At 37.9% G+C, this 26,486-nt stretch overlaps 1 protein-coding gene across 3 annotated transcripts in view; it reads right to left on the minus strand.

The window, feature by feature from the left end:
* Positions 1-270: 270 nt before the first annotated feature.
* Positions 271-26,486, minus strand: part of UXS1 (UDP-glucuronate decarboxylase 1) — a 53,751-nt gene continuing 27,535 nt past the window's right edge. For 2 of the 3 annotated variants that reach the window (XM_069877237.1, XM_069877245.1), the window contains exons 6-15: positions 25,906-26,086; positions 19,158-19,262; positions 17,762-17,821; positions 15,437-15,558; positions 11,740-11,859; positions 8,450-8,493; positions 7,181-7,241; positions 5,696-5,753; positions 3,142-3,245; positions 271-1,103 (exon numbers count right to left, since the gene is read on the minus strand). In XM_069877237.1, the coding sequence (XP_069733338.1) occupies positions 972-1,103; positions 3,142-3,245; positions 5,696-5,753; positions 7,181-7,241; positions 8,450-8,493; positions 11,740-11,859; positions 15,437-15,558; positions 17,762-17,821; positions 19,158-19,262; positions 25,906-26,086 (987 nt within the window). In that variant the 3' untranslated portion in view covers positions 271-971. Of the gene's footprint in view, positions 1,104-3,141; positions 3,246-5,695; positions 5,754-7,180; positions 7,242-8,449; positions 8,494-11,739; positions 11,860-15,436; positions 15,559-17,761; positions 17,822-19,157; positions 19,263-25,905; positions 26,145-26,486 lie in introns of all 3 variants that reach the window. The other variant, XM_069877253.1, reaches the window with a different exon arrangement.

Raw genomic sequence — 26,486 nt, forward strand, 5'->3', positions numbered from 1 at the left:
TGAAGTTAAGACTCCACAGTTTAAAGAAAATCTAATACTTCGGCATCACTATGAACTACCTGAATTGGAATAAAACATGGTTTTGTCCAATCTGCTTTAACAGACATTGCGCAGCTGTTTCTATGTACCTATTAAGAGACAAACAATGAAAGATCAAAGTTGCTAACTCTGAGCCATTTACAGACTGTTACTTTCTAATTAATATACAATAAATGCACAATCCGTAACGCCAGAGAAATGCCCACAGTGAAATCCTGAAACTAGGAAACAGAAGTTTCAATATTTTATTAAAATAGCATATTCAACCACTGTAACCAATAATACATTAACTTTATTCCCAGAGTACGCACAACACAGTAGTGATTCAAAATATCCTTACCCATGGTATCAATGAAAATATCTCAAATTCAAGTGTACAACTAAAACTAAACCTTTGAAAAAATCTCTCCTTTAAAGAATACATAAAGCTCTCATACAGAATTCTTTTAAACTCCTTTATACTTAGATGTCAGTATCTCTCACCTGACAAACACCACTAGCTTTTTTCTTATGCATAGTAGAACATCTCATATTTTATAGTACCCATTTTATAAATAAATTGGCATTTTCCATCCTGTTCGTGTTTATCTTCAGCTTCACAAAGAAACCAGTAAATAAAACTGTCAAGGACAGTCACAAAAAAATGATCTCACAGCAAGATATAAAACTTGAAGATACTAAAAGATGCTTCTACTCTATTTTACATAAAAAGACAGATTTAAAAAGTGCAAGGCAAGAATTGCAGGGGAAGGGGAATAATTGTTATTTTTAGGCACATCCACTTCTTTAAAGCGAGCTTCAGAATGAAATTCCAGTTTATTCTTCATGATACCTGTTTCAAAGTCTCCTCAAAAAAAAAAAAAAAAAAAGAAGAAAAAAAAATTACATCCGTCAAATGTCAAGCAGGGAACTTCCTGTCCAAGTAACAGTCTTCAGTTATGTCTTGTTCTTCCTTTTTTCATCCTTGCAGGTTTTGGTTTGGGAATATACTGATTGTTAGCCTGATACTCAAGTTCTTTACGGAAGTAATGAATTGCTTTATTCAAACCTTCTTCCAACGGGACCTGTTCCCAAAAGTGAAGAGAGAACCATATCATTCTAAGTCCATAGCACCTCTTTTCACAACAGTATCTTTTCAAATACAGCTATCAAAATAATGCTAAGCAGTCTAATTCTTGGCCAATATAAGTATTAACAGCACCACACGCTGGTCACATCTCTGCACTGCTAATGCATGTTAGCTTTTCAAACATCAGAGATTTCCTGCGCAGTAAGTCAAAAACCCCAACAAGTTTAAATCTCATCAGATGGTTATGATTGGCCTGTTTGGTGCCAAAGCAGACTTACATAATTCTACTTGCAATTCGTATTACATTGAAAGAGACAAGCACACAGAAATTTAAGCCCCTTCTGTTTTTAATGATTAAAGATCCTCTTTTGCAGAATCTCAGAACTGTACATAGCATAGAAAAGTATAAAGCTGGTGGGGTTTTTTTAGTTTTTATTTCTTTAGTGCTCCATTGATATACAGAAAGGGATACAAATTATCAGACAGAAGCCCATTTGATAGTCTTAAAACCTATACAAGTAATTGTAATTCTTCATACTCTCTGCCTGTATTTAAACACTATGATTTGCAGACAAGAACAACAGAAATACTACTCACTTTTCTCAGGAGCCATAGGCTCTGACATGCTTGCTGATACTATCACCAATACAGAAGGATAAAAGAGCAGCACAAAAACTACTTGTCTTGATGTATCAACACTGCACTGCTACTTCAGAGTAAGTTTGGATACTGACTGTGGCAAACACAGAAGGTCAGAAGTATAAACGTTAACTGTTTTAAACCTTTTTTGACACTTGCCATTGCCTTTGAGCTTTCAGGCACAGTCTGTTAATATCTGGTGCCTCTATGAATCCTTTCAGAAGGATTTGGAGCTATCTTTTTTCTGTTAATAGGTATATACTTACTAGATAGTTTCATATATGTCCTGAAAACCACATATATGACCTACAAACCACTGTGCTAGCAAGAATGGGGAGCTGGCTAAGAAAGTCACACCTTTTATGGTAATTGAGCAGACCCAATCTCCCCAAACAAGCCAGCTCTTATGATCAGCTATGCCTGGTTATATACCTCCACATTCAACTTCAACAAAAATGTTGAGAAAGGAAAAAGCAGCAGCCATGGGCATTTTGCATTTCTTGCATATTAGCTGCGCAGAACAACCACAGTCTTGTCATCACCACGGATGGCTGGTAACTAAGCTTTTGAGGTGGACAGACATTACTGTGGCTGGTCAGATGTTAAGACAACGCTGAGCACATTTATGAGCTTATGAACACCAGAATAAGCCCTGAACATCTCTATGTATGACACCTGTAGTCCAAACTAAGGGCTGCTTATTCTGGTTTACTTCAAGTCCACCAAAACAGAAAAATATAAGAACTTGTAATCCCTTTGGCTAGTTTCTGTTTTTAATGAGTTTCACATATTTCCATTTATGCAGTCTCTAAAACCCAGAACATTGTTCTGGTGCCGTTCCATTGTTCTAGTTCACATTTCTCCCTATTAATACAAACTAACTTTTTGAATACAGTGACATTACAGACCATCTTAGTTTTACTCCAAAGATTTTCTAAAAATATTTTAATTAAATACAGGCAATTTTTCTCTTCTGTGATGCATGTTAACACAGCAAAACAGGAATGAGGATTGCAGCAACACAACAAACCCATTAGCTCCTATAACTACGTAACATGTATTTCGAGGGATTCATTTGGCTTACAGAAAAGTAGACACTTAATAATATGTATGTGAAGAAGTTAAAATGCAGTGGTTTTTCTACTTAAGTCTATCATAAATGCTAATGCTAATCTGCTCTACTGCACAGCACAGGCCAATCAATCTTAGCCAGCAGTTCTCGAATCGTGCGCTAGGGCAACATATGAGAAACAGACTTGTAACTTACTGTCCTGGAGACTGTGTTAAGCAGATAGTCTGATAAATGAAAAAGTATCATATCATGCGGTCCTCCCTCATCCCCCTCTGCCTCCCTATGTTTGTGCACACAACAACAATAATACAGCTGTACTTACCACAGGTTCCCAGCCAAGCAATAACTTGGCTTTTCTGATGTCAGGTTTTCGTTTCTGAGGGTCATCCTGTGCTTCTGAGAGAAACTGGATTTCACTCCCACTACCTATTAAACAAAAGACTGTGCATTATCATCTGCAATTCACTGTGCTTTGGATTTACAGCTTTCCTACCTATTGGAGCAGCAGGTTGTTCTGCAGCTTTTTGCTTCATAATTCTACCATTGAAATGCTTTCCACAGACACAGCAGCAACGCATAAAAGCTGGGTGAACCAGCTGTTCCACAGGAGCATGTATTCACAAAGCATTTCACAGAGTCCAGCACGGATTCACAAAAAGGAAGTTATGCTTGACCAGTCTAATAACCTCCTACTATGAAATGACCGCCTCAGTAGCCAAGGGCAGAGCAGTGGCTATCATCTACCTTGACTTTAGTGAGGCTTTTGACACTGTCTCTCATAATATCCTTACTGAGTCCTGGATGAGCAGGCAGTGGACTGAAAAGTAGCTGCATGGCTGGGCCCAGAGGGTGGTGATCAGTGTCATGAAGTCTGGTTGAAGATCGGTAAATAATGGTGTGCCCTAGGCACCAATACCGGGTCAATACTGAGTTGCTAATACAACAGAGGGCTGTGCTGCCATCCAGAGGGATCTTGAGAAAGGAGGATGGAGAAAAAGGCTGACAGGAACTTCATGAAGTTCAACGAGGACAAGCACAAAGTCCTGCACCTAGTGAGGAACAACTCCAAGGCACCAGTACATGCTGGGGGCCAACCAGCTAGAAAGCTGCTTAGTAGGAAATGATCTGGAAGTCCTGATGGACACCAGCTTGAGTATAAGCCAGTAATGTGCCTTTGCCATGAAGAAGGCGAATGGTATCCTGTGATGAAGTAGGAGTGCTGCCAGCAGTTCAAGGGAGATGATCTTCCCCCTCTACTCAGCATGGGTGAAATATATCGCTGCTGGGTCCAGTTCTGGGCCCCCCAGTACAAGAGACATGGACATATGGGAAAGAGTACAGTGAATGGCTACTAAAATGATGAAGGGACTGGAGTACCTCTCCTATGAGGACAGACAGAGAGCTGGCACTGTTCTGCCTGGAGAAGAGAAAGCTCAGGGGGATATAATCCATGCATATAAATACCTAATGGGGGAAGTAAAGAAGAGGGAGCCAGGGTGTTTTTGGCTGTGCCTATTGACAGGACTAGAGGCAGCAGGCACAACCTGAAACACAGGAGGTTCTCTCTGAGCCTCAGGAAACATTACTATGAGGATGACCCAGCACTGGTACAGGTTGCCCAGTGATGCTGTGGAGACTCCATCCTTGGACATACTCAAAAGCTCTCTGGACACGGTCCTGGGACACTGACAGCTGTAGGTGGCCCTGCCTGTGCAGAAGGGCTGGGACACATGACCTTCAGAGGTCCCTGACAACCTCAATCACCCTATGATCCTGTTAGTGCTTTTGGTAACTTCCCCTTTGCCCATAGGTTCCAGTCTGATTTAAACAGCCCGCAAAGTACTTGTCTTTCCTCACAGTAACAGGACAATTTCTCTAACTAAATCTAGCAAGTAGTTTACTTGCCACATTACTGTGGGATTTTATGGAAGTAGAACTACGTTGCCTCTCCAAGTGGACTGAAACAGATTTGTTTGTGAACAAACAGACAAATGGAGGTAACAATTATTCTATGTGCCTGATGGGTCTGGTGCTGTGATTTTCAATTTTCTTCCCTCATTTGCAGACTCATAGATGTTTTCCAGAGGGGATAGACCTGTATTAGAAACACCACATGCATTAGCTTCTGTACTGTATGTTTGAACTTGTCTTTTTCAGATCCCTCAGAAGCACTGCTGGCATCTATAGACTAAAAACCCTCAGCCAATGGCATTAGTATGTTTCATCTCATTAGGAAGTCAGAAGAGAAGACTAAGCACAACCATTTGCTTCCATTCCTCAGAGCTCTGATATGCTACAAGTATCAGAGCAAGAACGAAGAGAACGTCACAGTGTTTCCTTTCCAGCCACACACAAGGGAGGTGCTGACAGCCCTTGCAAGAGTCACTGGTAAATCAGTGAGAAGCAGAGAGAGACTGTCACCACAGCACGAGGTTTTTAATGGTATATGAAGAAGAACAGCCTGCATAACTGTGAAGAATCACCTTGCTGAAGCATCCATATTTCAGTTTAAATGTTATGTGAGACATTTTCATTCATGTGTTTTACGTTTCATTTATGTATCATCCCTGTGCCAAAACAAAGCTTAAAAAATGAGTAAACATTACAGAAAATAATTGGTATAGATTGCATGGATACACAGAAAGAACGTATTCAGTCTACTGTTCATGCAATATTTTACATACTATTACGAAGATTTGGATTATCTTAATATTTAATTATATAATCAGGATACAATTAAATGCCTTTGATAAAGTTATTAAGAAATCCAAATCCCAATTAAATTATCCATATATTACACATACTAATTAAGTAATAATCATCTAACAACAATAAGTACTTCATAAGCTTTACTAAGAACTACTTATCATACTCACCAACAAGTTTTTTAATTAACTGGGCAAATTCTAGGATAGTGTGCTCTTCTGGGTTTCCCTAGACATAGAGGGGATATTCATTACAACAGCAATTAAACACCTTAAGACATATTAGTTTTCTGACATGAGACGATTCTAACAGGGTCATGATAAATTCTAAAGCAGTTCAACATTGTGCCTTATTCCTACTCTGATGAAAGAAAAGGAACTTCGAAAACTTCCATACTCATTAGAAAAGCTGCCCATTCCTACATTTGCATTGGCAATTCAATGTATGCAGGGGGGTCCCCCAAAAAAATCAGTCTATAAAGAATGGGTAAATGCACCTCAGTCAAAGTAACGGCACAGACCAGTCAGCAGCCCATACAAATACATCATCAGTTTGAAATTCAGATTTGAGGACTTTGCTGAGTTGAGGACAGATGATATAATGAAGAAATGTGCTAAATTCTCAGGTCATTCAGAATTACAAAACCCAACCAATTTAGCTGTAAACAAATGCTTCTGTATTTACTACATCTTACACGCCAATATGTATAAGGCTACTTGCTTTTCCGTACAATAGGAAATACAAGCTTCCTGTCTGCATTAGCTCACCTTCATCATTCAGTTCCCTCCATGCCTAGCTTTCCTTGTTGGAAAACCCTTCTCACTACATCATTTGACCTAATGCTGAATATTTAGATGCATTTAGATTTAAACATGGAGGTTTCTGGAGACAAAACACGTGATGAAGTTTAGAAACTTCAGCATCTGTATAGAAACAGAACTGAATTCATGGCCACAGTAAAAAAGGGGAAAAAACAATGAAAAGTAAAATTAAAAAAAACCGCAACAAAACAAACCACAAAAAACCCACCCCCTAAACAACTGCCCTGCAAAGTTGAAAACTTGATCTGGTAAAAGTTGGTATATACAGAAATAAGCTGGTGTATGCATCCTTTTTCTATTCTTATATCCAGTGCTAAGAATAAGGTGACAACAAATGGGACAGAACAATAATCCTGTTAGAAAAGTTAATCTCTAAGGAACCTTAATCAATATTATAAAACTATACAATCAAATACGACCCTATTTTGCTCTAATCAAGGCAAGTATGAAGTGATTTCTAATTATTTAGAGCTAAGTATTCCTTCAGTACTTTTTTTTTTTTCATTAAAACCAGTCTTCAATAATTTTCTTAGCTTATTTTGCAAGTCCCCACAAGCTCACGTTTTTTTCATGTTCTAATTACATAAACCCTTTTGCTAAAACAAATTAAAACCTACAAAATTTATCCTGTTCTTGGAATTATAAGATCTCAATATCTAGCTTAATCTTCTGATTTATAAGGGGAACACATGGAATGTGTTCCATTATTGTAATGGAATGGGCTTTTCACTCTATTTATTTCTTCCAGAAGTCAGCATCAGTGACAACAAGGAAAACAGAGGTGATGTTGGCCACTGCACAGTAAACACAATAGAGTGGAGCTCTCATACTCACCAAGTTGACAGGACTGCTGACATTGCTGTTCATCAATGCCACCAACCCATTCACAAGATCACTATAAAAAGAAAAGAACAGGTTGAGCAATTTCCACTTCCTTATAAATAACATTCTTAAAAGAAAGCTGCCTCCTCAGAGCTCCAGTAAAGCAGATCAGGCAGCTACGGGAGGAATGCTGAAATCAGATTTACAGTGTTTAATTCTTCAGTGGGTGCATGTTTTCTCAGCTTTTTGTTTCATGAACCCTACTAGAAGATATACTAAACTGGAGGTTAGTTTGAAAGGGTGGTTATCTTCGGGATACACTGGCAGATAGTTTATCTGAGCATATGAAAAAAAAAATATATATATAAAAAAATATCAAGTTACCGTAAAGCAATTAATACTTTCTTTTCTTTCCAGTACTAAAGCATATTTCGAGGCCCATTTCCAACGTATTTCAAACAGGTGAGAGTAAGTTGTAAGACAGAGATACATGACATCGCCACCTCCTTTGTAGTTTGTTGGTTGAATTGTCTTCTTGCTTTTAATTCTTAAACTGTGTTTGTTAAAAAATGGTATTTTGGTGCTACCTTCCCTAGCAAAATAACCCAAAGTTATTTTGTGTTATCAGCAACAAACTTGTCTGCTCATCCCTGGGCATACAAATCCAGATACCTTTCATTATAACTTATAATCAGAAAAAGAGTGTCTAGTTTGAACTGATGAGGTTATCTTAGCATTATAACCACTGCTATTATTTTCAGTAGAGGGAAAGCAATTTCTGTAGCCCAGCATGGAAGTTCAGCTAGCGCAACAGAACAAAAGATTCTGAGGAATAGATTAACTTTTTCATAGCGAATGCACATTCTGGCCCTGCTTAACTTTCAAAGATTAGCCACAGCAATACCCCTCAACTGGTTCCTCCCCCGAGAAGGGGACACATGCTTGTACGGTATAAACACTGCACACAGCACCCCAAGGACACAAGGTGGCAGCATTGCATTTAAGTGCAAGGACTGACAAACTGCTCAGTACCAAAAACTTGCCTACCAGTTACTTACTACCCCTTGAGGCAAAGAACATATTGATATTCCAATTCAAAGTTGTAAATCAACTAACATTTTGTTTCTTGGTGCTTTTAGAAACTTCAGCATCTTCCTTCTGAAAGTAAAGCTGGCCTAAGATTGAGCATAATTTCTTTGACTAAAATGCACATGCATACTGAGTCCACCAAGCTCAAAGAACCATCCAACTGAAGTAAATATCAGTACAGACAAGTCTTACCTGACATACTGGAAAGCTCTTGTCTGAGTCCCAGGTCCATAGACCTAAAAGCAGATGAAAATTGGAAAAGTTACATAAATATAAAAGTCCTCTCTAGCCCAATTAAGTCTTCCTCATCATTTTAGAAAAACATCCCAAGAGACAAACTCAATGTTACAGGAATGGAAAAAGATGTGCTTGCAGAGCCTTTGGTAAAGTATCAATTATTTGAAGATTGAAGGTCGTTTTCCTGTCAGACGTGTCTCCAGTAAACATACCCTTAGGCATTCAGCTAACCAGAAGTCTGCAATGTAGGAAATATTCTCAGAGATGCAGGACAGAGAGATGCTTTGTCCTTTCCTGGGTAGCGCAGCATGCACTCGGCCTGAAAAGAGTGCCAAATATTTAAAGCAAAGCTCAGGCTACTAAGATGTGGTTATGACAAGTAAGTTTTACTTGCTCATTAACAACAGCCAGCTTCAAAGAGACCTCCAAACGTTAGTGGCCTCTAAAAAAATTGTCAAGAAAAATAGCACCGCAACTATTGAAAGCAACTGGGAGAAAACAAACAAAACAAAACAAACAACTTATGTGGCTCTAAATATCACGCTCTGCAGAACTGCAAGATAGAATAATTTCTAGAGGATATGAACCCCAAAGTCACCTGTACAGATTTCAAATTCTTAAAGGGGAAAAAGATAAGAAGTTGTCCAGGTTATGTGCTGACACTTTGGAGCAAGCAAATTGTTTAAGCTCTAACAATCATTAAAACATACTTCAAATGTACATAATGGTACCAAGTAACATTTTTTCACAGTTTAATTGCATGCAGTAGTAACGTCCCTTAAATTCTGAAAGGTATCAGTAGACATATTTAAGTCATGGAAACACTTAAGTTTAACTGGGGACACTCACATCTTACCATCAACACACTAGAACAGAAAAGCTGGTTGGAAAGACAGAATAGAAAGCATGTTTGTTTTCCTACAGGACAAGAAAGAATATAATTGTTATACACACCACTATCTGTCCCTTGGTAAGCCTGCTGCTGTTTGAGGCCGATGCAGAATCAAAAGAGCCCACATCAAGTAAGATCAGGGGCTTAAGATTTTACACTATAACTCATTCTGAGAGAAATACACTACGAGAGCACACTGGTAAAGGCTCCCAGAGCAAAGAGAAGCAGATACTATGTAGGTATGTAGAGCTTCCTGCTTGTTTTCTTTTAGTTTGTGGGATAAGTTTTACAGAACTAAGTCATTTGTGCATGATTTCCATGAAATCATCCATGTGGGTTCCTTGCCTGTGTGCAGACAGTGGCTGGTAAAATCCAATGTTGTTTCCTCCTCCCAATTTCTCTTAATAAACCCTTTCTTTACAATAATACAAAGCAACAATGGTCACATTTGCATAAGCTATAACTTCTTCAAAAGATTATTAACAACTACTATGAACCAAGAGACCAAATAAATTCAGCTTCTAAAAAAAGATCTATACTTGATTGGTATTCCCGTCAGCCAAATTCTGTGATGACACAAGGGTGAAACCTTTTCTCTTCTCAACTACCATTATTGCTGATATTGCCGACCTGGTCAGGTGAACAATTCTCCTGTTAGTTCTCTTCTCATATTCAGTAATTTTCAATGTCAGATAGTTACTCCCTACAGAACAGCGGTGTTAGGCAAAATGTTATATTTTATCCTCTGTTACATAAAGTCTAGACAGCAAAGCAGCTAAAAAAGTAATTAAAAAAAGCTTTCACTATTCCCTCTCTCAGAACAACACTGACTCCATACTTATCTTATTGATGCTATGAAATATCCCATGGATTGTATGTTTTAAAACCAGATAATTGCTTCATATTTAATAAGCCTTCACAAAACTTCCAGTCACTGTTCTCACTCTGTTCTTGTTATAAAAGATTACAGTACTACTTCCAATAAAACTTGAGAAACCAAACATGAATGAAAAATACCCCATGTTTGAGAAGGCATATATGGCAATGCACTGGAATACAAACTTGAAAAGGAGAAGTACTGTCTGCAGGCTTGATAAGCTTTCCAAACAGTATCTAGAGGTTCAGACTTTACATCCCAGGATGCCACCCTACGAACATACAATACTGACAACCCAGCATATAGTTACACTCATATTTTGATACAAGCAAGACCTATAAGGATCAAAATGTCAAATCAAGCAGCTCCATCTTCTTGTCTGCTTCTATTTGATTAGTGTCTTGCAACAAACAGAATCAATCTCAACCTCAGCTTTGGGGAGATGCCTGGGTAAGAAAATTAAGCTCTTTCTGCTGGAATCTGTGTGGGATTTTTTATGTTTTGTAAGTGAAAAAAGAAGTAAATCCATGTGGTTGTGCTATTAGCCTGTTCAGCACTGAAGAAACACCTATCAGTAGAGACTAGGCAAGCTAGACTCATTGGTTTTGTCAGCTACGAAAGACTGCGCTCTGACATCTGCAGTCTTAATGTTGACTTATATGACACATTAAATGCCATATTAAATGCTTCCATGAGCATTTGATCTCGGATTCAAAAATACTACTCCCTGTGTCAGGACGCCTCCTCATTTACTTTACATATCCTTATTATTTTATAACAGTAAACTAAACAGGATGAGGGCACAGAGGTCAGGCACTGTCTCTACTGGTAAATTAGCAGCAGCAGCTTTGGCAGAGTATTCACCTATGCCAGCCGTTGCTCTCCCAGACCACGTTGTGACATTGCTTAAGCATTATCAAGAGCCAAAGACCATTAATGGCAAACAGTTTGAATGCAGCAACCTGTTTCGGCAGGAAAATTTAGCTGTATTGATGTGGTCATGCCACACCAGTTGTCAACAGCAATAAAACCCAGCCCTGGCTGGCTTTATTTACTAACAGGTGATGTAGCCTGAAGGCCTTTAACATTACATTAACCACAGAAAATTCAGGCTGATCTCCAAGCTTGTGAAAAGACATTTATATGTTTAACTTCCAAGGAGGGTTTCTTAACAGAAATACCAAAACGTGACTCTCTAAGCCTCGTTACACTATGTCCCCACAGAGAGTTCTGACAGACTAAGAGTGATGTTCAGGGTGACTAAACTAAGTTGTCAGATTGCAACTGGTAACTTTGTTTCTCTCTGGGAAAGGAACACAAATACCACAGCAGAGCATATCTTTGGATATATAATTCTATACATTTGAGCTTGTTATACTGAAAGATTAGATTTTAAGGTGGGTGAGAGAAGCCTCAGGGATGGGATGGGATATAAAGACAAACAGTTCTTCTTGTCACCGAGAGATCATCACTTACTGTTAGTGGTTCCCCCTGAAGAGCTTGTAGGATGAAATTACTGACAACTCTACCATCGTTCATATGCATTCGAGGACCAAAGGTATTGAATATTCTGGCAACCCTCACTTCAACTCCTTCCTGCAGGCAAAGAAAAAGAATTGTTGCTACTTTAATAAGAGTGTCTTTCATCCTAGAAGTGCAAATTAACTCTCCTGGTCCAAAAGCTCTCTTAGGAATCCCTCTTACAGCTTTCACAAGCATTGTTAAAGTAGTAGAGTTAGTTAGTAGAAACTGTAGTGCATATAAGTGAAGTAATTTGTACTAGTTCTCAGTATCTGTACCATGCAACGTGCCTTCTGCACATGAGGTAGCAGATAACATAACCAGTGCAATAATACCCAGTGAAAGAGAACTGTATCACAGCTTACAGTAAGTTTCCACAAGGGTGAGGAATACATGCAAATAACAACAGATATGCCAAACAATTTAATTCTAGTTATCTGTGTGATGGAGAATTCTGCAGACTTATACTCATGAATTAGTGCAACAAAGACAGTTGCAGGTGAAAGAAAATGCCTTAACACTGGTCTTTTTATCTAATTACTCAATAAGTACCTGGTTATTCACTATGCAATGCTTTTTCAGTTGCAATTCAATCAACAGTTTTCATTACTCCTACATTTTACATTAAGGCTTTTTATGATTACTGAAACCAACTAAATATGTGAATTAAAGACTAGGGGAAAATACAACTCAATATTAAACAGAAAATCACCTTAGTATTGCAATTGCAATGCAATTCTATATTTAACACATTTCAACATCAATTTGCATGTGTTATTCTCTCACATTAATATAATAAACTTCACCTGTAGCATGTCTTCCCTTCTCTGTTACTTGAGATTTTCAGTACCCTGACCCTTCACAGTCCTAGTTATAGAATATTCATCAAGACAGCATAACACTCATCCACATAAAGAAGATTATACTTCATATTTAGTTGCAGTAACTCCATTTACACACCTGCATATGAAGGTTACTCAAAAATCTAACGCACTAGAAGGACTAGGAATGACAGGCAGAATAGCGACAGAAAAATAAAGAGTACAGAATGGAGAAAGTAAACAGACTGACAAGCTGCTATAACAAAAGAGTTTCAAAACTACGTCCTGCACCTTGTTGAGGTGAGTGAATGAACTAGAAAAAGGCTTTCTAGGAGGGAACACTAGCAAGCACTGAAAAAAAAGAGGAAAAGAAAGGAATTCTGAAGAAGTCCAAATGAAAGGATGCAACTTAGTTCCCTGTTGAACAGGGCATGGGATTAAAGACTCCCATGGCTTGAGAAAAGTTCCAGAAGGGGATACTTCCACTCACATTAAGGAGCATAGTTGACCGACATTTCCACACGAACTGAAGGAGGGAGAGCAGCTCCTGGAAGCCTATAGCAAATATCTTCTCAAACTACACACTCAAGTGGCTCACGTAGGATAAGATGAACTCGTGTACATGCTTTGAATTTGTAAGCCCTGCGTTTCTCCAGCAAATATTGAACTCCTCATCCTTCCTTTCGAGCAGATGCCTATACATCACTGAACGATACTGCTCTTGAACTCCTCAATAAGGAAGTACTGCTGGGCTTGTTTAAAGACAGCAGTTATAAAGAGGAGATAAAGTCAAGAAATGCTTAATTCAGAGGGTCAAAACAAGTGAACAAAACAACACTGCCAACAGAAAAAGAGCGCACCAAAAGGGTTTTGGTCAGGACAGGCTACTGAAGAACTCTGGCAATTGTGAATAACGAGTCATAAACTTTGACTAGATTCAAGAACTGTTCTGATTCAAAAGCCTGTCTGGAAGTATAATGTAGAAGTTATTTTTTATATTTTTTTAGAATGTAATTATATTTATAAGGTACATAAATTTATGCACGATGATGGAAAACTCTGGAAGAAATTACAAAAAAAATAAAAGCTGAAATAAGCTTGCTTGTTTTTTCTTTTTATTGAAGTTGAGAAGATTCTGGAAAAATTGTTGCCTGAAATTCTGTAAACCCAGTTGTTTTGGGCTAGATCACTCCTGCCTGAAAACCCCCTTAAAAGAACCATATTTATTTTCATAGCAGTGGTCAGATGTTTCCACTAGCAAAAGATGATGTTTCCTCCACTAATAATAGTCTATCGCCTAAATTCTAGGGAAAATAGAAGCTCAACACTGTTACAGGATGTAACAGATTGTGGGACAAGCTAGGGCAGACTTCACTAACCCATAATAAATTACAATTAATAATCTCACAGAGTTGCCCTTAAGACAGAAAGCTCATTTGCATCGTGAGTTTTCACTTAATGTATGCATGCATTGCAGATCCACCTTACAAACCTTTCCTATCCTTTGTAAATTCTGCATTAAATTTATGGGATAGTTCCATGACTCATCCTGTGGCTTTAAGATACACCCCATGATTTTCAAAATGACCTACAGTTTTGCCCTTTTAAAAGAATACTACATCATGTAGTGCAAACTTGCAAAAAATTCAATACCTTACAGCACAAAAAATGTTCATAAAATCTACAATATTCAACTGGGAACAGACTTCCAGACCCTTAAGGCATATCTTGCTACAGTGAAGACATCATCCTGAGCAACAGCAGTACCTCCATATTGCACCTTAAATGATTTAAAGAGAACAAAGGAGACATGAACCTCTACCTTCCCTGTCTGGCAGAACAAATAAAATTACTGCAACCTCTGTACTAAAATACCGTACCTAAAGCCTTACCACTAGTTTAATTCTGTTCTCAAGGTTTTTAAAAGTCCTTAGTAGTTTATCATTTGAAGGTTTAAAATTCTACAGAATATACTACATTTGATTGACTTACGCCTTCATATATTAAAGCTGCAAGCACCAATAAAGAGTGATATGATTTTATTTATTAGTGTGTAATATTTGCTAATCAAATAGTCTCCCAGAGACTAGCTGGACAGCACTTAGGTAAGATAGAATTCACATACAGGTAGAGATGATGCTGGGTTTATTACCACACATGGAAACTGGCATGGATTATAACACCCACAGAAACTGGCATGCATCATTTCACAAACGTATTTTAAATTACGTTTTTATGTTCATGCTACTGTATTCATCTGAAAAAGTACATTACATAGCTAAGTATTTGTATCTTTCATTAAGGGCTGTAATTACACCTACATATTTTAAAAACATTTCTAAAGTGATTTAAAACCCATTGCTCCCATATAGGTACTCATTAAAGAGCTTCCTCATTTTTACCTGTATATTCTTATTTCAGTTATGTGCATTGAACACTAGACATTTATCAGTAATGGCCCTATTCCACAAAGCACTTTTCAGGCACAGGACCAATTTAAAACAACTCTATTATTTGCCTCCCAAATTAGTAAGGTCATCTCACTTCAATCTATGCAAAAACCATTTACAATACTGAAAGACATAATATGTCTATCAAGAAGACTAAAGCACATTTCTTGAACATCATCTGAAAGAAAACAGAACAGATGGCAGCAATAAAACTTTTGCATTAAAGGAAAAAGATTTTGTAGCTACAGTATGAATGTTTCTACTCAAGACATTCTCTTTGGCCTTCCTATCCCTAAGTACTCCAGCAAGATCCAGTTTTGCCACACATTTGACCTCTATATAATTACAGAACATCCACTGAATCTGATGCAAGTTTCATACCTGTTTCATGTACGCATAGCACATGGTCTCTGCAACCCTCTTTCCTTCATCATAGCAAGCTCTTGGACCTATGGGATTCACATGGCCCCAGTAATCCTCATTTTGAGGGTGAACTTCAGGATCTACAGGGAAAAAAACACCTTAAATGATCTTCAACCAAAAACGTGACTGTATATAACAAATCTTTCAGTAGATCACAGGTGTTGCACATTTTAACAGCTTTTCTCTCAGCAATGCTTTTAAAATAAGTTTCAATGCCATTCCTTGAAAGTGTATTCTACAGAACCACGACAATGACAGTTATAGAAAATGTGAGAGTCTTTTGGGATAACTGAATACAAGCAAACAACAGCCATCATCAATGGAAGTGTGTGAACAGAGGATTAAATTCAACTCTTCTCTGTGAAGATAGACTACATCAAGGGCACAAAATAAGATTTATCCAAAGCAATCCAAAGGAAGTATTGTAGGTTATATAGGCAGAACTTTTTACTATATTTGGAAAAAAAAAAAGTAAAGTATCTTCACGTTTTATAAAATAAGAAACAAGGAAAGAAAAATGGATAAGATGAAAAAGTATTGTGTTTCTTAAAGAAGAAAGGGTAGAGCAAAGTACTACAATGTACTTGCTATGTTTCCTCTGCTTTTTCCTAAGCATTTTTGCTAGCCATCACAGGGCACAAACAATCATATTAGAAAATCCTTTGGTTTGATCTGGTACAGAAGTTCTTGACTACAAAAAATCCCACCTAAAAATCTCATAGGAGTCTGTGTGTGCTCTATATGCTTGAAGCAATACAATCCCATTGTTATATTTCCCCAGTTTGCTATCTGTGCTGCCCTGTCCTTACTGGGTTTGAAGTTTGTATAATTTCTACAAAACTTTCAAGTGTCACAGGCTAATTTTTGGAACAACTTTGTCCATCTAATTAACAATTCCAGTTTTTATTCTGCTCACAGGCATAATTACAGATTAATTCCTCCCATATAAGAGCCACAGAGCAATGATAACTGCTGAGAGGTTTTACATGATTATAAAAGCTTGTAGCATTCTTAAAAGGCCCCTAGAAGGTGCTGTGATCTGGAAGGCTGCTTCAGTTTCTGCCTTCTTTCTGGCAAAGGCAGCCCTGCAAAACATTTGGAAACTACCTATACAACACTGCTTTGAGAACTCCTGTTGAAACAGCTAAGAGAAATTTTCTGACTTTATTTTGTCCTTTATTTTTCAGGAAAATTACTTCAAATGCATAGACAAGAGTATGATTTGAATAAACTGTCTTCTCTGGCTTTAGTGACACAACAAAGCCTGACAAAGCATGATAATGGGAGTTTCAACTTTTCCACTTCAGCAAGAGATGGCAGCTCCAAAATATGGTGGGATTTTTGCCTGTTGGCAAAAATGGGCTACTATTTTTCTCAGTGGAGCCTGATCATGGATAATCAAAGACAACAGATACTCAAGTTGCTTATTTGGTTACCCAGTCGTCTTAGTGGATCTCGTTTGTGTATTTGCTTTGAATCTTCTTGACTGAAGTTATTCTACCAAGTGTACTCCTTGTGGTATGTCCTTTGTCCCTCCTCACTTCTTCCTCAGGAAGCTCTGTATCTTGTTACAGAGATGAGTATTTTTTTGTTTGCTTGTTTGCTTTTTAAAGCCTGCACTCTCAAGCAAGCATTCACAACAGCAGGAAGCCTTCAGGTATGCACACAGTCTGTCACACACCCCAGGGAAGTACTGAAGATTCTTGTTTCGCCTAGCTAACAGTTCTATCAGTCATTTTCTCACTGCTTCACTTATTAGTAACGACAAAAGGGAGAAGGAGAGATACAGTACCATTGCTCAATATGATGTTTCAAGAGACATTGCAATGGCATGCATGCACAATCACTGTTTTATTAGCTTGGAGGTTACGTTCCTGTCTCTTGCACTGTGCTGCAAACACTAGGGAGACTGATAACTTGTAACAATATAATTCAGAAGTACACTGGGAAGACAGAAGTAGATTTGCTACTGAAATTATCTTTCTTCACAGGATTTCACTATGGCATATGAGATCACTACTCAAAATTTCCCCACAAGCCCTTTTGAAAACAAGGTATGAACTGAGACATAGGAAAGTTACAAAGTCTGAGCCTCCATCCACCACTCTGACTAAAGATTTAAAGCAAGTACTAATGCTCATATTTTAAGCTGTGAGTACATCTGACAAAGAAATCAAGATAAGACAGTGATGAAAATCTACCAATCATCCAACAAAAGGCTTATAAATACTCCTTTACACAGTCACATCTCAAGAACTCTGAACACTGCTTTATCCTTCTTACCTCCATATACCTCTGACGTAGAGGCCAGCAGCAGACGTGCTCCAACACGTTTGGCTAACCCTAAATTTTGCACAGGTGAGAAAGAAAAACATCATTAGATCAAGTCCTAAGAATCTTTCAGTCACTTTGAGTGCTTTAGTGTGACCCCATTTTACACGTTTTTAAAGAGAATTTGACTTCCCTCACTAGGCAAATACAGCTGTAAATCACATCCATAGCTCCCACTCCCAAGCTAGAAGACTTGAGAAACAGCAGAGCACCACCCACATGTGTGATGTGTTTGCTTCTGAGTTACACTGAACCAAGATCCAAGAACTTAACACATCACACCCTAAAGAAAGGCCAAGGAAGCATAAACCATTGTAGTTATTAAATCAGCATCTTGAAACAACACACTATATTGTAAATATCAAAGCTTAAAGATAAGCTACATAAAGAAAACGATACAGAATTAACACGTCATAGGACAAAATCAATTGTTTTCCCTTTATTATGCTCCTTTTAACAGCCTGGATGATCCTACCAATAATTCAAGATTATTCTGCACTCCATTTCAATTACTTTCTTACCTTCAAGTTGGCATGACCAATCAAAGAAATCTCTCATCATTACCGTATAACTGTGTGATACCTCAATAGCTTATAAACCACTTAATTCTCCAAATTGTACTCACTAGATTATCACTCAAAGGAGAAACTCAGCTGAGCTAATGCCCAGTGGGTTTTTTGCCTCAGTAACACTTAGAATCACTGACACCCAGTTCAAGCTGCAGCATTTGCCAAATAGATCAAAGATAGGAGGAAAAAGTAGTGAAGGCTTGAGGCCTTCTTTTGATAGGTCCATTCTCAGCATCAAAACCAACAAATCTTAAAATGCTGCATTGTAATTATCTATCATGAAGCTAGATATTAAATGGCCTTGCAGAATTTGCTAGCCAAGACATGCACAAAAGGGTGTAGTACTCTTAATTTTTGGGGTTTACAAAGCCAATGCAGTTTCACCTAGCCCAGCATTTAGTGTGGTGGAAAGGAACAGTTACTCATGGCAAACATGGGAATGTTCTGCAGTAACCAAGGTAAGAAATGCACTCATGGATGCAACTTTGCTATAAAAACCCCGTGTTTCTATAACTTCTATAATTATTGCACAGTTATTACTCCATAGCCAAGTTACAGCCATGAAGTTCTTGTGCTTTGATAACTAAGCTTGCATGTTGTCAGAGTTCATCCACAGATATATTCAAGGGAAAAGTACAAAAATCTTCAAAGAGGTGAAAATAATTCCTTACTGAAAACGTTCAACTCATTTGCTCCATCCTCCCCTCCCTCCAATAACTCTGTCCAGGTTATATTATGTCTAACAAAGTTAAGTAAGAAAAAAAAAGATTTCCACTTACCCAGCATGTTTAATGTTCCAATAGTGTTGGTCTTTAATGTTTTAATAGGATTATACATGTAATTTGGAGGAGAAGCAGGAGATGCTAGATGATAGATCTGGTCCACTATAGAAAAAGGAGGGGGGAAGAGAAAACATTAAGGTCAAGAAACAAGTACTTTTTTCTGCATTTCTGCTATTGGAACTCATAATTTTCTATATTGCTACCTTCAGATAATATATAATATATAATATATATACTGTATATAGTATATATATTATAAATATAGTATATAATCCAAAGCAAAACTTAACTTTTAGTAAAACAAAAACTGAAGCACACTATTGACAAAGATAAAAAAGTTGGTCTGGGTATTGATGTTTTTCACTTGTAAAAATTTTAGTTATGAGTAGAATAACAGAATAGTTTGGATTGGAAGTGACCTTAAAGATCATCCAGTTCCAACCCACCTGCCATAGGCAGGGACACCTCCCACCAGACCAGGCTGCTCAAGGCCCCAGTCAACCTGGCCTTGAATGCTTCCAGGGATGGGGCATCTACGACTTCACTGGGCAACCTGTTCCAGTGTCTCACCGCCCTCATCATGAAGAATTTCTCTTAAAGTCTAGTCTAAACCTGCCCCTCTTCAATTTGTAGCCATTCCCCCTTGTACTATCACTACATGCCCTTGCAAAGAGTCCTTCCCCAGCTTTCTTGTACACCCCTTTCAAGTACTGGAAGGTCGCTATAAGGTCTCATCAGAACCTTCAATTCTCAGTATGAACAACCCCAACTCCCTTAGCCTGTCACTCAGTACTGCCTGAGTACTTCAGAGATGTTCAAAAGACGCAAAAGTATACACAACATTCTATTACTTTCAAGTTTTTAAGTGACTACCAGCTTCAGAAGATTTTTCTCAAATGGAATCCCAAGCAAAGATGGTAGAAACATTTTTTAAGACCAGGAGGAACATTTTGGGGAAAAAAATATTGTATTTTATTTGAAAGCCACTCCTTGATGAAATACTAACTGGATTAGTATCATATTTATATCTTAAATATACAGGCCAAGATATGACCAAGCAACTTTTGCCTTTTTTTTTCCACTACTGTCTTTGCTCCACTGGTGTTCTATGCTGCACTTTGGGTAATACAGGACTTAATAAAACTAAAGAAAAACTGAAACACCCCCCCCATACAGAGATTCTAGCCTTAACTCCCCCCCAGTTATGAAACGTAGTTAACCAACGTACTAGGACATACCTAATAATCAATGAATGTATATTGATGCCTAACCTAATTTAAAATAAGGTTGCTTGGGTACTGGTAACAGATTGCCCATGTAGTGCAAGTACCAATTGTAACTAATTAAATGTGCTGCATTTTGGTGATTGCAGTGTAAGCAAACCCAAAGACTCAAATCACTCATAGGAAATACATATTCCACATAACAGCAAAATACAGCCTAGTACAAAAAAACCTGAATTGTCATCGTTATGGACTAGGGCCCATGTGAACCTCATAAAGTTCAAGAAGGCCAAGTGCTAGGTCACACGCTTGGATTGAGGCATTCCCAAACATGGGGATGCATCAAAAGAAGCGTGGCCAGCAGGTCGAGGGAGGTGATTCTGCCCCTCTGCTCTGCTCTGGTAAGACCTCAACTGGAGTACTGCATCCAGCTCTGAAGCCCTCTGACAGGAAAGGCATGGACCTACTCGAGCAGCTCCAGAGAAGAGCCACAAAAATGATCAGAGGGCTGGAGCAGCTCCCATATGAGAAAAGCCTGAGAGGTGGGGTTGCTAAAGAACAGAAGGCTCTGGAGAGACCTTATAGCAGCCTTTCAGTACTTAAAAGGAGCCCAGAGGAAAGATGGAGAGTCTCTCTATCAGGGAAAGTAGCAACAGGAGGAGGACTAATGGTTTTAAACTGAAAGAGGGGAGATTTAGATTAGATATAAGGAAGAAATTCTTTACTGTGAGGGTAGTGAGACACTGGAACCAGTTGCCCAGGGAAGTTGCAGATACCCCCTCCCTGGAAGCATTTAAGACCAGGTTGGACAGGGCTTTTAGAATTTCGCCTACAACATGAAAGAAAGTTAATTGTTCTGTATGATGAAGTCTGATGTAGAATAATTTCTCCTTATTTTGGTCACTGTTAACATTGTAAGCTTCAGTAGTGAACAAAATTTAAACAAATTGCTTTGCAGGATTTCTTGTGTTGAGGCAATACTGCAGGGGTAATGTTTAACTGCTCTCTGTTGAACTTTGCCATGTCTCTGCAGAGGAGCCATGAATATGTATGAAAAATGACTGCCTCAAGCTATGCCTCTGAATGCAAACATCCCTTTTCTACAGCATAGTGCTGTCATGAAACCAAAGAAAAGGGGGAAAATGGGAGCAGAAAGAAATGTTTGGAAAAGTTACTGACTGCTGCTTGCGGGAAGCAGGTAATTCAAGCACAGTGGCTCAGAAAAAATGAGGAAAGCGACAGCTAAAGCCACTTGCAGCCAACATGGAGCTGAACTTGGACCTGGGGTTTATGCTCTTTCTTTCTACCTATTCTTTCACCTTTCTAGATCTAATTTTCCACAAGCTGTGGTGGAATTTTTGCAGAGTTCAAAAGCACTGTGGTGAGTCAGTAACCTTCTGCTCAATCCTAGACAGTCAAGGCAGAAGGGAACACTCTCCTGTTTTCCTACCTCTACCCACTTTACTTCCATTGTTTTTTAAATACCTATTGATCCTTTAACACACAGCATCCTATAAAGGAAGGGTTCCTTTCGTGGCACCTGGCAAATTCAGATGAACAGGGCCAAAGACTATCTCTCCTTTCTCTGCATCAAGATACAGCTATGCCACTGATTCTCCAAGTGGCCATGTAGCTGTTAGCTCAAAACAAGTGCAAACAAAATAAAAAAATCCCAAAGGTTCCTTATAACCTTCAAATTTATTTATTTATTTATAACGAAGAAGGTGGGTGTAATGGACAGTGGTCAAAAAAAAAACAAAAAGGAAAGAAAAAAGATAAAGCACTAAAGCAGTCTCCTCCTGGTCCTTCTTCCTCTTTTTGTTTCCCAGCTGGCAACAGCTTTAAATGAAACAGAAATTGATGTGAAAAAACGTGGGTTTCCTTGCCAAACTTGGTCTTGCCTGTCCAAGGCTGGTCTGCCTCAACATACTTCCTCCCACATCCACAACGAAAAAAGAATAGACCCCTGTGATGAAAAGGTTCAGCAAGAGCAGACCTAGCAGATGGGTGGAAGATGGGGCATTTGTCAAGTGTCAGATGGCCATCTTATAGATCAAAGGGACAGGCAGCCAGGCAGCTCCAGGACCTTTTGCTTTTAAGGAATCCTTAGAGTACTGAACTTTAGATCAATGATTATAAGCATCACTGTTTTTTTCAAAACATTTAGAAAACACTGGACATTTCAGAAGGATAGAAAGGCAATTTTCTACCCCAAACTAGTCACATTTGAGCCATCAAGTTAACAATGTTGAAACAAGTACAATAATTTCTCCTTCAGCCTTCCCTCTTAACACTGTAAGATCTAAAATATGCTTTTTTTTTTTGTCTCAGAATTTCATCTTACAATTTTGCTGAAAAACAGCAAAAAATTAAATCCATTTCCAAACAGCACAGACATAGAAACTGGCATAAACATTCAATGCCATCAGGTACACAGTGACAAATACAGAAATTATGATGAACATAAATGAAGTTTCAGTAACGCACTGCAAGATCAAGAGCAACTAAAACTTGTCAGTTGTGTCCTTTTCTATAAGAAAAGCTCACCCCTCCCACCTGTATAATTTAGTATGCATGAAATTTATAATGACTAAAGCTTGACATAAATGCTCAGTCCTGTGTTTGTCTTAATAATAACCACTCACATTTACAGAACATTTCAAATCGCTTCCTTCATATTACCTTTCTTTTATTTTCCAGCCTTATCATCACACGTTCTCTGTGTTTCCTAAGATAACAGTAAGGTTAGAATCCACTACTTTTCCTATGACAGAAGATAATATTCCTTCCTATGAAGGAATGAACCTAATCTTCAGTTTCTGCCTTCAACATACGTCATGGTACCAGAAAGGTCTAAAGGGTTCACTAAGTCCACTAAGCACCTGCATCCATCACTGTACTTGGCAGTCAGGAAGCACTAAGCAGAAAAGCTTTGATCAAAACCATGAAAACAAGTTTCTACAGCTTAAACATATGGGCCTTCCTTATAAAGAATGGCTACGCCAATTCCATTACTGTAGGTCAGGCCAGAGAAGCTGACACAGTGAAGCAAGACATTTCTATTGCACTAAACTAAAAAGGACTATGAATATAAATTCATTTTCCTGAGGTTAAAAATGCTGCCAGTAACTGAAGGCAAACTAGAATAATGTTATAAATGTTTGCCATATAGCTCATACTGGAGCAGTTTTGGAGAACTTTACCAGAGATCCAAGTACCACTGCATTTGGCTCTAGACAAACAAAATTAAGTAGTATAGGTTATCTTCTGCCTTGCTATGACTTTCCCTAACATAACATTTTAAACTACCAAGTTAAATGTATTAAGTATTTGGCAGGAGGAATCAAGACTAAGGAGAGAAAAATCTGGGCTCCAAGTACTGAAGCAAAAAAACAGAAATGTATTGAAGACATTCACATAAAAAATTAGAAGCTGTATTTATGTGTGACTTAAGTTACCTGTGAAATAACCCAGAAACTGAAAAATGCTGGGATATTGTAGAACAGTGCTCAGTAAAATGTCATCATCTTGACTTCTGCAAGGCTATTATTCACAAGAAGGCTATAGCCTATTCTTCTGGCCAATTTTGTGAGACTGTTGGTTTTAGCCTTAAAGTCAACTCAGATCCACAAGCCAGCAAAGTCCTTAAGAGTAAAAGCATTTTTAGTCCCAGTCAATCCAATGATCTATTAAAGTTCTAGAAATAATGTTACTTTATATACCTATGTGCCTGTTACAAACAACTCCATACTCTGTCACTTCACATCACATTAGCCAGGCAGCGTACTTGAATTTGTTTTACAAATTCTGCCTTTCAGCATCAGAATGGAACTACTCTTCACTACTCTCTGTGCAAGAGATGGCTAAGCGTAAAGTGAATGTGCACGTATCACCTCATAAAAGATTGTTTTAAGGCTTCCAAAAGTTGCTGAGGAACTAGGAAGAAGGATCACCACTTGGAGAAGCACAGGGGGTGTGCACACCTGCCTGATGTTTTCTTCCAGTTTTATTCAACTACTGTGGCGATTATAGACAATAAGGTGCATGTACTGAATGGCAGTTGATAACCAGACATCAAGACTGAAGACTGAGAGGCATTATCTGCTTTTTAGGAGTCCAGTTTTGAGGCTTATATTTTTCTCTGTGTGTTTTTGGAGAGTTTGGTGAGTGAATGGTTTGAGGCTTTTTTAGGGCTTTTTTTTTTTTAATTCACAGAAGAAACACAGACTTAAGTGGCTTAAAGATATTTAAAAATAAAAACTTAGTTTTTACTACAAACACACAGTCAATTCTAATGCAAAGGTGGGTATAAACAAGACAGCACTAATAATCAAGTCATTACATAAACTAAGTACATTACTTCTGACCTACGTTTATTTAATCCATAATTTCATTTTGGTAGTTTTTAATGCAATTCTATCTATTCACCTGAAGTGGGGTAGATCATAGTAACACAGGATCAAGTATTATTTCTTATTTGTTCTCTCAACTAATATCTGTGTATAATCACACAACGGTGTGAACACATATGGACCACAATGCTCTCAAGTAACCGTCTTATTAGGGAGCTTATTATCTTTAAGAATGTGGAGAATGAGAGGCAGAAAATAAGCAAAGATGAATTGCTATACTTCCTAGGAAAAAGTTAATACAACTATTGTGCAAAGTTTTGAAAGTTTTCTTTTCAGAACCCCCCCCCCTTTTTTTTGTTAACTATTTTCTGTCGTTGAAGATTCCTAAACTACTTTCATTCTGCTGAAGAACATGGGGCCTTTGTTTCTCTGCTTTTTCTACTGACACCTTCTCCAAACATTAAAACAAAGGAAATCATAATGAAGGAGAAAGTCATTCAGCACTACAGGTAACTATAGTTATCACAGAGCTAAGAAATAAAACGTGTGTTTAGGTGATTTATTATTCTCTCCGGTCAATCTACACTGAGATCCAGGAATGCTGAGTGCTACTTTATGTCACGGATCAAAGATAATGACTTAAACAAGGCAGATTGTGCGTAGGCATCACTGTGAAGCTAAAATAATTTAAGGAAAGCTATGCATCTTGAGACTAAATTTACTTTACATATCGAAAGTGTCAACACTGTTCCTTTTAGATCAGAAATGAGGTCTCTTTCAGAAATTAAGCACTGATTAGTCTTTCTGGAATTTAAGTGTCAAACAAACTTATATGACCTTATTTAAACAGGACAACAAATAAACAGGAATTCTTTAGATAAAAACCTTCTTTTGTCACAATTTCACATTCATTCTAACTTATATTTACAAGTAAAAAGGAGAAACTGGGACTAGGAAAATAAGTATTGATCCACATGACAACTCATTTCAAAGGCAAAAGCACTCTGAAGTTCTCACTCCACATGGTCAAAGAAATTAGGCTAATAATAAAGACTACAGGTTTTAGACAGAACAATCCAGAATTCAGTGCATAAATTTTATTTCTTTACAGACATACATACTTAGAAGGAAAAAGCATAGAGCACAGATACCAAAGCAGAGACTACTCACCTTCAATGTACAGGGGCTCAACGACATCATGATTTATCAGTTCGAAGTTCTCATGACCAATCCAGTGCTCCACATTTCTTTTCCTGCCCGTAAAGAAGTTGTCCACAACTGTAACCTCATGGCCATCCATCATTAGTTTGTCAGTAAGATGAGAACCCACAAACCCTGCTCCTCCAGTTATCTGCGTTAGGACAGTTGGTATAAATTTCTTTTTCTTTTACAGAAACACCAGACAAAGTCTACAAACATGAAGACAGAAGAACAGTAGCTTTCAGATCTTTGCTTACCCCAGGGGAAACAACTCCATTTCCATGCTTATTTCTTTATGTCCAATATTTATAGCATTTAAAATTTCAAGATGCTCGACATGTTTCATCACTATCTGCCTACAAATTCAGCTAACCATTCATATCAACAAAATATCTTCTTCAGATTAGATTTTTTTTTTCCTTCAAATTGGATTGTGCCCTTTCATGTGAGAGCAAAGCCTAAAATGATCCAAAAAGGTAAAGGAGAATTCTCTGTGATTATCATTTCTCAAAAGAGATGACAGAATGCCAGGTTATTTTTGTGGAAGATTT

This window comes from Phaenicophaeus curvirostris, chromosome 1 (assembly GCF_032191515.1).
Source record: "Phaenicophaeus curvirostris isolate KB17595 chromosome 1, BPBGC_Pcur_1.0, whole genome shotgun sequence".
Classification (NCBI taxonomy): Eukaryota; Metazoa; Chordata; class Aves; order Cuculiformes; family Cuculidae; genus Phaenicophaeus; species Phaenicophaeus curvirostris.